The sequence below is a fragment of the Hemitrygon akajei genome, chromosome 8 (assembly GCF_048418815.1).
Source record: "Hemitrygon akajei chromosome 8, sHemAka1.3, whole genome shotgun sequence".
Lineage (NCBI taxonomy): Eukaryota > Metazoa > Chordata > Chondrichthyes > Myliobatiformes > Dasyatidae > Hemitrygon > Hemitrygon akajei.
Window position 1 is genome coordinate 145,124,610 of NC_133131.1, and position 14,404 is coordinate 145,139,013.

The following is a 14,404-nucleotide window of genomic DNA, read 5'->3' on the forward strand; positions in this document are numbered from 1 at the left end:
AAGGTAGAGAAGGGATGTTCAGTGAGTGAAAGTTGATAACTGAATCATCCAACTTCTTCTGTAAAGAATTCTATGAAAATTGTATGAGTACAAGACTACATTGCGTAAATTATGAAAATCTGACAAGACACCCAGTGACTGTAAACAATCCTTCAAAATCTGTACCTAGTTGCATCATTTGTACAAGAGTTTTATTTGTGCCATGAATCCTTTATTATAAATGATAGCTTATACTTCACCATGGTGGTTGTCTTGGATTGGAATGATCTACACAGTGGAATCTTTATTGTTGCTAAGCAAACTTTATTAAAGCCACATGCAAACAAAACTGAAAAATATACTGGTTAAGTTTCTGTGGAAATGGTGATACGTCCACTATTGGTGTTGAATCCCAGGATCCTCTTCAGTTTGCGTATAAGGAGAAGGTGGGAGTGGAGGATGCTATCATGTATTTGCTGCACAAATCACTCTCTCACCTAGATGGGGCCAGTTGTGCTGTGAGGATTACATTCCTTGACTTCTCTAGTGCCTTTAACACCATCCAGCCCAAGATCTTAAGGCACAAACTAATGGAGATGGGAGTAGACTCTCACGTGGTGGATTGGATAGTGGACTACTTGACAGATAGACCTCAGTATGTGCGGTTGGGAGACTGTAGGTCTGACACGGTGGTCAGCAGCACAGGAGCGCCGCAGGGAACCGTACTCTCTCCGGTCCTGTTCACCCTGTTCACATCAGACTTCCAATATAACTCGGAGTCCTGCCATGTGCAGAAGTTCGCTGATGACACGGCCATAGTGGGGTGTGTCAGGAATGGACAGGAGGAGGAGTATAGGAAACTGATACAGGACTTTGTGATATGGTGCAACTCAAACTACCTGCGTCTCAATATCACCAAGACCAAGGAGATGGTGGTGGACTTTAGGAGATCTAGGCCTCATATGGAGCCAGTGATCATTAATGGAGAATGTGTGGAGCAGGTTAAGACCTACAAGTATCTGGGAGTACAGTTAGACGAGAAGCTAGACTGGACTGCCAACACAGATGCCTTGTGCAGGAAGGCACAGAGTCGACTGTACTTCCTTAGAAGGTTGGCGTCATTCAATGTCTGTAGTGAGATGCTGAAGATGTTCTATAGGTCAGTTGTGGAGAGCGCCCTCTTCTTTGTGGTGGCGTGTTGGGGAGGAAGCATTAAGAAGAGGGACGCCTCACGTCTTAATAAGCTGGTAAGGAAGGCGGGCTCTGTCGTGGGCAAAGTACTGGAGAGTATAACATCGGTAGCTGAGCGAAGGGCGCTGAGTAGGCTACGGTCAATTATGGAAAACTCTGAACATCCTCTACATAGCACCATCCAGAGACAGAGAAGCAGTTTCAGCGACAGGTTACTATCGATGCAATGCTCCTCAGACAGGATGAAGAGGTCAATACTCCCCAATGCCATTAGGCTTTACAATTCAACCGCCAGGACTTAAGAACTTTTTAAAAGCTATTATTAATGCTTTTTGAGATAGTGATTTAGATGCATATCATATTTTTTTTACTGAGTTAAGTATTGTATGTTATTAGTTTTGCTACAACAAGTGTATGGGACATTGGAAAAAAAGTTGAATTTCCCCATGGGGATGAATAAAGTATCTATCTATCTATCTATCTATCTATCTATCTATCTATCTATCTATCTATCTATCTATCTAAATAACAACACATAGAACATAGAAAATTATAGCACTTTCCGTATATTAAAAAAAAGAGCTTACCTCTGACATCCCCTCTCTACTTTCTTCCAAAACAAAAAGCAAATAATGGAAATCTGAAAATAAGAATGATGAGGTAAGTAGCTGATAGACCAGCAGTTGGCTCCCACACCTGGCCTTCTCACCTCGCTTCACTGGAGGCAGAATAATTCCTGCAGAGTTCTGTCACTTGTCTTTCTATTACTGCCAGTAGTTTACAATGGTTGCAGTAAATGTAACTGTGATAGGTTGTGCAGTGTTTGCTATTCATATTAGACACAAAAAAATGTATCTGGAAGCATCCATTTCAGATAATTAGTGAAGAATGTCTGTATGAACAAGGGAATTTTAGTCAGTAGGGAGATAATTTCAGAATATTTGAAAAGAACCAAGTGAAGTCCAAATGGCTTTCTGAAAGTGAAATCATGTCTGTACGCGACCTCCTCTATTGCCTCAATGAGACCAAACTCAGGTTGGAGGATCAACTTCCAATATTCCGTCTGGGTAGATCCAACCTGAACACCAATTTCTATAACTGTTGATTATTTCTCACACCTCTATCCTTCTCTTTCTCTTTTCTCTTTTCCCATTCCCCATTCTAGTTACTCTCTCATCTGTTCTCTTCTCCTCACCTACCCATCACCTCCCTCTGGTTCCCCTCCTCATTTCTATTCTTCAATGTCCACTGTCCTCTCCTATTAGATTTCTCCTCCTTTAGCCCTTTGCCTTCCCTAACAATCACATCCTAACTTCTCACATCTTTCCTTTTGATCCTCCCTCTACCACCTACCTACCTTTCCCCTCATCTGGACTCGCCTATCAGTTGCCATTTTGTCCTCCTTGTCTCCCCCCCCCCCCAACACACCCCCCACCTTCTTATTCTGTCTTATGCCCCTTCCATTCCACTCCTGATGAAGGCTCATGGCCCAATATGTCAACTGTTCATTCCCTTCCATAGATATTGCTGAGTTCCTCCACCGGCATTTTGTGTGTGTTGGTTGAGAAATATATTTACAGTTCCTTGAGAAACAGTCAGTCAGAATGGATAGATGGGATCAGAGAGAAACCTTCCTCTGTTGGTTGAAGTTGACCATGGATGTGTCCTATCTGTTTACGTTGTATACCCACGTAAGTAGACATAAGACGTAGGAGAAGAATTAGGCCATCCGGCCATTGAGTCTGCTCAGCCATTCAATCATTGCTGATCCTTTTTTTTCAAAAGTATGCAAACAAGGGCAGCACAATATGGAGAGCAAGTTGTTGTCCATGCGACAAGCTCCCCCTCTCCATGTAGCTGATGAATTCAGAGGAATGGCAGAGACGGATACGGTTTGGTACCAGCAGTGTCACAGGCGTTGCCAGTCAGCATTGAGTTCAACATAGGACTGCCTTCCGACACCAGGTCCAGACTTTTTTCTCAGATTTACACCCAGAGTCTTCCCCATATGTGGCTATAGCTGCAAGGCAATGAAGGTTTGAGATCAGAATTTTCCGTCTTCTGGATGAACTGCCGACAATAGTTGATAAACCCCATCTGCCCGAAGCAACGGGTTTTAACCCACTTTTGGCCCTTCTGTCAGTAGAAATGGTTCCACCAGGCTTAGTAGCTGAGCCCACTGGTGAAGGCCAGGAGCTGGGCTTGGTTGTCAGAGGCTATTTCAGACTCATGCCATCGGGGGCATTTAATAAGTAGAGGGAACTTACCCCACAACCCCCACTCCTCGGCTAAAACAACAGTACGAAACCACAGAGGGGAAACAGTAGCTGTAATATATTTGGGATTTTCAAAAACAATAATGTGCAACACAAGTAGTTAGATCAGAAATAAGATTTTGTGGTGTTGGAAGTAATTTATTAGCAGGGGCGTACCAAAGTAATGAATACGGATAAAGGAGTAGTTTTCAATTTGGCAACATGTAATCAGTGATTACCGGGATCATTGTGGGGTCCTCAGCTGTTTGCAATATCAGAGATTTACGCGATGAGAGGATTGGCTTTTCAAAAACAGCTAGAAAAATTAAAATGCAATCTTTGGTGTTTAGAAGAATGAGAAGATCTTATTCAAACATGCAGGATCCTGAGGAGTCATGACAAGGTAAATGTCAAGATCTTTCCACTAATGTGAAAATCTCAAGGAAGGTATACAGTTACAATATTAGCAAGTGATATTTAAAATTGAAGTCCACAGGTACTTCTGCTTGCCTGAAATTCTCTGTCTCAGAGCGCTGTGGAGGTGAGATCATTTATAATATTACTGGAAGAATATAAAGCAGTGCAGACCCTTCAGCCCACAATGTTGTGCTGACCTTTTAACCAAGATCAATTTAACCGTTCCCTCTCATATAGCCTTCCATTTGTCTTGCATCCATGTGCTTATTTAAGAATCTCTTAACTGCTCCTAAAGTGCCTGCCTCTACCAGTATCCTCAGCAGTGCATTCCATGCACTTACCACTCTCTGTGTAAAAACCTTATCTCCAACAGTTCCCCTTTGCTTTACTCGAATCACTTTGAAAGTTTGCCCCCTTGTATTAGCTATTGCCACCCTGGGACAAAAGCACGGTTGAAAACTTTATCCATCTGTTCCTCTTCATCATCTACACCTCCATCAAGTCACCTGTCATCCACCTTCACTCCAAAGAGAAAAGCCTTAGATTGCTTGATGTTTCCTCATAGGACATGCTCTCTAATCCAGGCAGCATCTTGGTAAATCTCCTCTGCACCCTCTGTAAAGCTTCCACATCCTTCATATAGTGAGGCAGCCAGAACTGAACACAATATTCCAAGTGGAGTCTAGCTAAAATTTCATAGAGCTAGAACATTACCTCATGGCTTTTGAACTCCGTCCCCCCCACTAACAGCAAACAAACCCTTCCACCTTCTTGACCACCCTATAAACTTGCACGACTTTGATGGATCTTTGTATGCAGACCTTTGGATTCCTCTTACTTTCCACACTACTAAGAATCATGCCATTAGCCATGTACTCTGCCTTCAAGGTTGACCTTCTCTTCCTCAAGTTTCTGCCCCTTCTCAGCCTAGCTCTACATCCTATCAATGTTCCTTTGCAATATGACTACAATCTTCTCAACTGCCCACAATACCACCAACCCTCATGTCATTTACAAACTTAGTAACCCCACCCTTCGTCTTCCTTACCCAAGTCATTTATAAGAATCGCAAAGGCAGGGTTCCCAGAACAGATCCTTTCTGAGCACCACTAGTCATGGACTTCCAGGAGGAATAATTCCATCTAATACCACCCTTTGCTTACTGTGGGCAAGTCAATTCCAGATCCACACAGCCAAGTTTCCCTGGATCCCATGCCTCCTGGCTTTCTCTTAGACATTGTGGACTGAATGGTCTTTTTTGTGTTAAAATTCTAACTAAATGAACATTTCCATAAGATGTATTTCAGATTCTAGGCAGAAAAATGGTTTGGCACAGCCAAGAAGGGCCAAAAGGCCTGTTTCTGTGCTGTAATGCTCTATGGTTCTATACTGTACATATATATCATATGATCATATTTGTCACAAATCTCCACATAATATTTATCTGAGGTATAAATATATTAAATATTTGATAAAAATAAATTACAAAAAAAATTCTAATTAGGTGACCATCAGTAAGGTGACATGGGAGGTCTGTGGTATTAGTCATCAGGAATTCAGCACAATAAAGTGCTCTTATGTTCTATCTTATATGACCAGAGCATGGCTCTCCTGCAGCTGAGTTAGGGTCTGTTGAATATCCATAATATTTTATGTGGTTTTCATTGAATATTTGTTGCACTGTTTTAGAAATGGATGAAAACATAATTAATATGAAAGTTAAATGGCAAAATTTTCACAGCTGTCCTCACTAATTATAGGTTTGAAGTTGACTTGTGTTTACACATTTAACACTGGCGTGTGAGCCAGAAGTCGATGATTAACCTCCTTGATGTGTAAATGAACATACTTATTTATCCTGTAAATGTTGTCAGCTGACAATTAAATCAAAAAGGATGAATGGTTTTATTTTAAATGTGAAAGGGCAAGTGTCACACAAGTTGTTAGTTAGTGTGTCAGCTCCGGTTATGCCTGGTGGAATAACCTTTTGTAAAGGATCATCTATAAATGGAAAATGAAGCCCATGACTCACCACGTTCCAAGATTGTTTCTTCAGTTGTGCTTTGTTGCACATTTAACCTCTGTCGCCTTTGAATTTTCCAGGCACTATCCCGACTGTGCGAGGACAAGTACAAGGACTTGAGGAAATCTGCTCGGAAGCGCTCAGCCAGTGCAGACAATCTGACTGTGATCCGATGGTCTCCGGCCATCATTCCTTAATACTGGGCAGCTTTGCTCGAACAAGTACGCTATCATCCATCCAGTTTTTGTCTGGGGGAAAGAAAATAAGAGAGACTTCATTAGACTTTGGCTAGATGCCTTCACAGTGCCTCCATCTTGTGTAGCACAGGAAAATGGAAAAATCTCATTTGAGAGAACAAAAACTTTGAAATAATGAGAAAGGACTTTCATTTCTAGCATCTTCACTGCCTCTAAACTGCACCCCCATCCCTTTCAATATGGGCCACCGTCATAAATGGAAAAGGGGGTCCAGAGATGGAAAAATGTCATTAGCAGTTGGCCTGTTTGCCGGAAAGATATTGAGACAATGTGGCTAAGTAAGGGGTTTGCTTTCAGCACTTAGCTGGAGCAGTTTGTGAGCACCGGTATTTTAATTTTAATTTATTTTAAGCCTGATGAATTTATGGTTAGACTTTCACGAGTGTGTAAAAGATGAACCACTCGTGTGAAATGCCACAATGGTCAACAGTGACCTGCTGTGTTTCAGAAACTATTTTGGAGATTGGCTTAATGTTTGATTCATTGCCTATTCTGCACCACCCTACCCCACGAAGGCAGTGAAGGCAAATCCATAGCGTCTTTTCAGCCCTGTGAAAAGCCACAGAAAGATGTACAATGCTCTAGTGCAATTGTTTCCACGTGCTAAATTGAAATACATCACAGCCGGTACTTACTGGTCAGAATCACTTATTCCACAAAACAACACATGATGATGTTGTTATATCCGTTTGGTTTTTTTGATGCTTTTGGAGCAGAGCTCTGTTCAGGTTGCAGGGACAGTCTAGCAGCACAAGATTTCATGTGGATCTTTATTAGAATAGCCACTGCTCCTTTCATATTACTCTCTAAAATGATATACTTGAAGGTATATTTCACATGGATAATTTCCAAATGTGTACCTCATATGTTAGCAGTCATATCGTCACTATTTTAAGACAGAAAACATTCACCTTGCTATTGTCTTGATTTTATGATTTCTATTAGCCTTTTCTATAATTTTCAATACTCCACAACATTTCACGTAATATCAGTTTGACATGGGTTTATCACTCACTGAAATGAGGAATTATGTTTATCACTCATGTCTCAAAAGTGAACTCAACAGCGACCTCTTCTGATATTTTGTGGAAATTCTGTATTATTCCATACTGTGAATCCCTATCTCTGTTTTGTCACACTATCGTGTTCTTAGCACACAATTTCACTGAAAATTGTACTGTTCTTGAAACATAATTGCAGGCTAGATCTGCAATTGAACCTGGTAGAACATAGAACAGTCCAGCACAGGAACAGGCCTTTCAGCTTACAATGTAGTGCCAAATCAATTAGATTAGTAATCATGTGTCTTTTGCTTACACGATGTTCACATCCTTCCACATCTAAACGTCTCTTAAAAGTCCCTAAAGCATCTGCCTTTACCAACACCCCGGACAGTGCATTCCAGGCACCCAACACTCTCTGTGTAAAAATATAACGTCCTTCACATCTCCTTTGAACTTATCCCCTCTTACCTTAAATGCTTGCCCTCTGCTATTAGACATTTAAGTGATGCACAGTTAAAACCACACATAGCAGTTCCTGGGTAGACTTGTCTCCATATAATGGGCAAAACATCTTGATTTTGATCCATTGAAAACAATGTGTCCTCTTGAGGGAAATCAAAAGTGTTTGTAAGAGCAGGGAAAATTACTACCATTATGTTTGTTATCAAGTGGTTCAGGCATTATGCTCATTGATTTTAATTCCAATTTGCTCATCTGAAACAAAGTTGTTGAGAACTGTCAGTGGGGAAATTCTATTAAAAAACACAATTGCACTGCTCCATTGGCTCAGAGGGTGACTGCACTGCACTGTATGCTAAGCCATACAGATCAGGGATGCTGTGATTTGTGATCTTTGCCAAGTTAGTGGATCTCATTGGTCGTTTGGGTGCTCCAGTGGGCTTCAGCATCCTGTGTTCAAAGAAAAAGCAGACGTGCTTCCCAGCAACCGCTCTGGGCACAGCCTGAGTGCCAGTTGGACACCAGCTTGGGCTTGGCTCTGATGCTCTATTTTGTCTGCCCAGTCTTGCTCGTGAAAAACAACTGTTGGAGTGAGGTGCCAAAAGGCAGCTGGGGCATCTGTGGAACCTGGCAAACATTGATGCCTTTGGAAGAAAAAGAGAGCAAAAATTAGGATAAATAAATTAGTTGTGTTAATTATTAAATCCATTCGTATAACTCAAAACCAGTTTTGACCAAAACCTTAACCTTAGTAATTTAATCACTGATTTAATTTTTTTGATACACAGTTTTCAAAGTATTTTAGAGAGAAAAATTCATCATGTTAACATAACTGCGAGTGAATTTTAATGAGATGAACATTGATGAACTCTGTAATTATCCCAGTATAAGTGTACTTTTGTGAAATTTATTAAACTTGTTAAAGATTGTATAACCTATTTATTGTATGTATGTACATACATTCTGATGCTTACTTAAAATGTAAAGTGGTCTCGGTAGAATCTGCCTCAGTCTAGTTTAGACTGGTGATTCTTGTCTTAGCCATGTGCACTGGACTCTACCTCTGTATAGAGAGATTTCCCTTCATCCTTGGTTAGTTGGAATATAAAAGCTTTTTTTGTGACAAATTGATTATGTACTTTAATTATGTTTCTTGTGCTGAGAAAACCTACTGTAGCAATTTTTTTCGGTTTGACTTTTAATGTTTAAACCTCAGAAAATGGCTTACATTGAGCATTTTATGTTTCTTTGTATTAATGCAAACGGCGCTTTTTAAATCCCTTTCGTTGGTCAACTTTGCCAAATACAAAAGAGTGTCGATGGATAAACTGCACACTACAGATATCCTGGACTGTATCTCATTCTTAAGCATACAGTAACCTACCAAAGGGCTGCCAGCCTGGTTAGAATTTTGGGTAAGCTCTGAAGATTTCCAATTGCTTCCCATTACTGTGACAGTGAATGACTATTTTAATAAAGTTAGGTGCCAATTTGGTTAAATCCTGCAATATTTGTGCTTATTCAAAATATTCCATTAGAAAAAAATCTCGGGTGTTTCAATAGGGTTTTAAAGTAACATAATCAGAATCAGATTTAACATTACTGACATATGATGTGAAATAGGTTATTTTGTGTCAGCAGTACAGTGCAGAGACAAAAATCTATAAATTACAAAAATAAATAATAAAAAAGGAATAACTAGGTAGTATTCATGGGTTTGTGGACTGTTGAGAAATCTAATGGCAGAGGGGAAAAAGCTGTTCCTAAATTGTTGAGTGTGTGTCTCCTCCCTGATAGTAATAACAAGAGCAGGGCATGTTCCTGGATGATGCTGGTCGTTAATGATGGATGCCGCCTTCTTGAAGCACTACCTCTTGAAGAAGTCCTTGATGGTGGGGAGGGATATGTTCATGATGGTGCTGGCTGACTTTATAAAACTCTGCAGCCTCTCGGGCCCCATTTCAAGCTGTAGCATAACAGCCAGAATGCTTTCCACTGTATATCTATATAAATTTGTAGAAGTCTTTGGTGATACTACCGAATCTCCAAACTCCTAACAAAGTAGAGCCACTGGCAAGCCTTCATGATTGTATCAATGTGCTGGATGGATCCATTTAGATGATGATGCCTATAAATTTGAAGCTGCTCATCCTTTTCACTGCTCAACCCTCAATGAGGACTGGTGTGTGTTCTCCTGATTTCCCTTTCCTGAAGTCCACAATCAATTCCTTGGTCTTGCTGCTGTTGAGTGTGTGGTTGTTGTGACTCCACTCAACCAGCCAATCTAACACTCCCCTATACTGGTATTGATTCTACCAACAGAAGTGGCTTTTATGATGCCAACATAATGGTGTGTTTTTTAAGAGTATGAAGATTTAGTGTTGATAGATTAATTTGCTGTTAATTGGTTGTGATGGAAACTATTTTCTGTCAGCACTGTTTTTACATTAGTCATCAGTCATAGGTCGAGGAGCAGATAGTGTTGAGGAAACAGAAAATAATACAAAGATTGGTCGAGGAGCAGGTAGTGTTGAGGAAACAGAGATGGCCTGCAGGAAGACTTAAGATAGTTTAGGGGAATGGACAAGTGAAATACAATGTTGGAAAGTGTATGGTCATGCACTATGGTGGAAGAAATAAATGGGCAGATAATTATTTAGATGAGAGAATTCAAGATGCAAGGGGACTTGAGCGTCCTTGTGCAAGATACCCTAAAGGTTAACTTCCAGGTTGAGCTGGTGGTGAAGAAGGCGGACCCAATGTTGGCATTCATTTCTAGAGGTATAGAATATAAGACCAGGGAAGTGATGTTGAGGCTCTATAAGGCACTCGTGAGACCACACTTGGAGTATTGTGTGCAGTTTTGGGCTCCTTATTTTAGAAAGGATATACTGACATTGGAGAGGGTCCAGAGAAGATCCATGAGAACGATTCAAGGAATGAAAGGGTTACCGTATGAGGAACATCCGGCAGCTCTTGGGCTGTATTCCCTGAAGTCCAGGAGAATGAGGGAGGATCTCAAATAGAAGCATTCCAAATGTTAAGAGGCCTGAACAGATTAGGTGTGGCAAAGTTATTTCCCATGGTTGGGGAGTCTAGGACAAGAGGGCACAACTTAAGGATTGAAGGACGTCCATTTAGAACTGAGATGTGGAGAAATCACTTTAGTCAGAGGGTGGTAAATCTGTGGAATTTGTTGCCATGAGCGGCTGTCGAGACCAGGTCATTGGGTGTATCTAAGGCAGAGATGGATAGGTTCTTGGTTAGCCAGGGCATCGCAGAGTGTGGAGAGAAGGCAGGGGAGTAGGGATGACTGGAAGAATTGGATCAGCCCGTGATTGAATAGCGGAGCAGACTCAATGGGCCGAATGGCCTACTTCTCCCTATATCTTAAGGTCTTATCCAGTAACCCAGATGCCTTCCCTTTGCCTGCACTATGTAGGTATTTGCATCTTTGAAAACATCACCACCGTCATGTTTACAGCTTGTAATTTACTATTGCCCCTCTATTTCTGCTTAAGGAATAGCATAAGAAAGAACTGGATATACCAATTAATTCCCTTCTGATATCAAGTTTCTATGCACAGGATTAGGAATTGGGTGTTTGAATAGAGCTCCGAGCAACTCAGAACTTCGGAATGTTGAGGAATCATCATTTAATCTTCATGATGACCTACGTGGCAAACAACAGATTCATTGGTAGATGATTATATCACAAGGAGATCTATCTGGAAGTCAGTTTTCCCATCATCTAACACACAGATTTAGATTTATAAGAGTAAAGTTGAGAGCTAAAATGAGCATAGAGAATGCTGGAAATACTTAGTTGGACATGAAGCATTACTGGAGAATGAAACTGATTTAACATTTTAGGTTGATATCCAGATGGAAGGTTGTCAACTTGAAATGTAAACTTAGTTCTTCCCTGCAGATGCTGCCTGACCTGCTGAACGTTTCCAACATTTTCCATTTTTATTTCAGATTTTCAGCATCTGCAGTTTTTCTTGTTAAAGCTGAGGATTCAATTATTGAGGGGCAGTTGAGATGAGGGAAGGTAATGGCTTTAATTGGAATAAGGCATCTGAAGGGTAAGTGAAATGGTGAAGCAGATTAATAGCAGCAAAAATATAACTAAGTTATAGCCACTCTTTTCATATATCCTGCATATGAAAACAGAGTCCCCACTTAGGGTTAAAAAATTCACTTAGTAAAACGTTCAAACAACTAGACAACTTTCCGAATGAGAGCAATTTTCTAGAAGAGTTTCAGTCAGGTTTTAGTGCAGACCACAGCATGTAGATGGCCCTTACCAAAATTGTCAGCAACCTTAGACTCAACAGGGTCTCAGTTCTAATTCTCCTAGATCTAAGTGCTGTCTTCAACACAAATGACCACAGTGTTCTCCTAGATCGCCTTGAGACCTGGCTTGGCCTCTCTAGTAGTACCCTTAATTAGTTTTGCTTATATATCTTAGAGAGAATTTTTTTCTTGTCTGTTTTGGAGATAAATTTTCTAAGACATGATTTACTTTTTGCTGTTGCTTAGGGAAGCTGTCTTGGTCCTCTACTCTTTGCCTTATAATGCTCCCATTATGAGACATCATGAGAGAGTCTCAACTTGATTTCCACAGTTATGAGGATAACACACAATTGTATACAGTATCTCAGTTGAGCTTGATGTCTTGAGCATGAACACCCTATCTGACTTCTGGTGTAGCTGCAATAAACAAATGGATGAGCAATAATTTCCTAAAACTAATCAAGTCACTTTTTATTGTCATTTTGACCATAACTGCTGGTACAGAACACAGTAAAAACAAGACAATGTTTTTCAGGACCGTGGTGCTACATGAAACAATACAAAAATACACTGAACTACGTAAAAACAACACAAAAAATACACTAGACTGCAGAATCTACCCAGGACTGCATAAAGTGCACAAAGCAGTGCAGGCCTTACAATAAATAATAAATAAGACAATAGGCACAGTAGAGGGCAGTAAGTTGATGTCAGTCCAGGCTTCGGGTATTGAGGAGTCTGATAGCTTGGGGGAAGAAACTGTTACATAGTCTGTTCGTGAGAGCCCGAATGCTCTGGTGCCTTTTCCCAGACGGCAGGAGGGAAAAGATAAAACTGAAATACTTCTTAACTGGACCCAAAGCCGAAAGAGATAAACTTGGGAACGTGGCTCCTCTTTTAAAATCAGAATTAACTAGCTTGGGTGTTATCCTTTATTCAGCTTTGAATTTTAATCCCACATAAAGAAAGTGCCCAGAGCAGCATTTCTACACTTAAGAAATAGTACAAAGGTACATTTGTTTCTGTCATGTAATGATGCTGAAAAACTAATTCATGCCTTTATATCACTAAATTACAGCAATGTACTTTTTACTGGCCTTCTAAAACAATGTATGGACAAAATTCAATTCATTCAGAATGCCCCTGCTAGATTTTAGCTAAAACCACCATATCACTCCCATCCTAACTACTCTGCATTGGCTTTTAGAATTAATTTTAAAATTCTCTTACTTGTTTTTAAAGTTCTTAATTGTCTGGGGTCAAAGTACATTGTTCTTGTTTTATAATCTCGCTCAAGTTCTCAGGTCATCATGTGCTGGTCTCCTGAACTTAAACAATCTCTCTTGAAGGATAATTTGCTGCTCAGCTTTTCTGAACAATGTTCCTAAACTGTGGAATTCAATACTTAAAACTATGAGGGATGCAGACTCAGTTGATACTTTCAAATGCCAGTTCGAAACCTATTTATTTAACCTTGTTTTTAACTAACATCCTCTTTTATCTTTTTAGCTTTTATTTTCATGTTTGCACTTTATTCCATTGTAAAACACTTTGAACTCCATCATCTGTATGAAAAGTGCTGTATAAATTAGTTATTGTTAAATATTTGAGATTATGATCTAAATATGAAGTACATTAGAACATAGAATAGTATAGCACAGTACAGGCCCTTCGGCCCACAATGTTGTGCCAACCCTTAAATCCTGCTCCCATATATCCCCCCACCTTAAATTCCTCAATATACCATATATAACCATATAACAATTACAGCACAAGAACAGGCCATCTCGGCCCTTCTAGTCCGTGCCAAACGCTTACTCTCACCTAGTCCCACCTACCTGCACTCAGTCCATAACCCTCCATTCCTTTCCTGTCCATATACCTATCCAATTTTTTTTTTAATGACAAAATTAAACCTGCCTCTACCACTTCTACTGGAAGCTCGTTCCACACAGTTACCACTCTCTGATTAAAGAAGTTCCCCCTTGTGTTACCCCTAAACTTTTGCCCCTACTAGACTACCTGTCTAGTAGTCTCTTAAATTTCACTAGTGTATCTGCCTCCACCACTGACTCAGGCAGTCCATTCCACGCACCAAACACTCTCTGAGTAAAAAACCTTCCTCTAATATCCCCCTTGAACTTCCCACCCCTTACCTTAAAACCATGTCCTCTTGTATTGAGCAGTGGTGCCCTGGGGAAGAGGCACTGGCTGTCCACACTATCTATTCCTCTTAATATCTTGTATACCTCTATCATGTCTCCTCTCATCCTCCTTCTCTTCAGAGAGTAAAGTCCTAGCTCTCTTAATCTCTGATCATAATGCATAGTCTCTAAACCAGGCAGCATCTTGGTAAATCTCCTCTGTACCCTTTCCAATGCTTCCACATCCTTCCTATAGTGAGGCAACCAGAACTGGACACAGTACTCCAAGTGTGGCCTAACCAGAGTTTTATAGAGCTGCTTATTAGGTGGCTGCTTATTCCAAATGTGGACACAGGCCATAGAGTCATAGAGATGG

At 40.4% G+C, this 14,404-nt stretch overlaps 1 protein-coding gene across 1 annotated transcript in view; it reads left to right on the forward strand.

Moving 5' to 3' along the window:
• Positions 1-9,085, forward strand: part of ccny (cyclin Y) — a 254,211-nt gene extending 245,126 nt beyond the window's left edge. The window contains exon 10 of the mRNA XM_073054830.1: positions 5,946-9,085. Within this exon, the coding sequence (XP_072910931.1) occupies positions 5,946-6,062 (117 nt within the window). The 3' untranslated portion in view covers positions 6,063-9,085. The remainder of the gene's footprint in view (positions 1-5,945) is intronic.
• Positions 9,086-14,404: the final 5,319 nt, after the last annotated feature.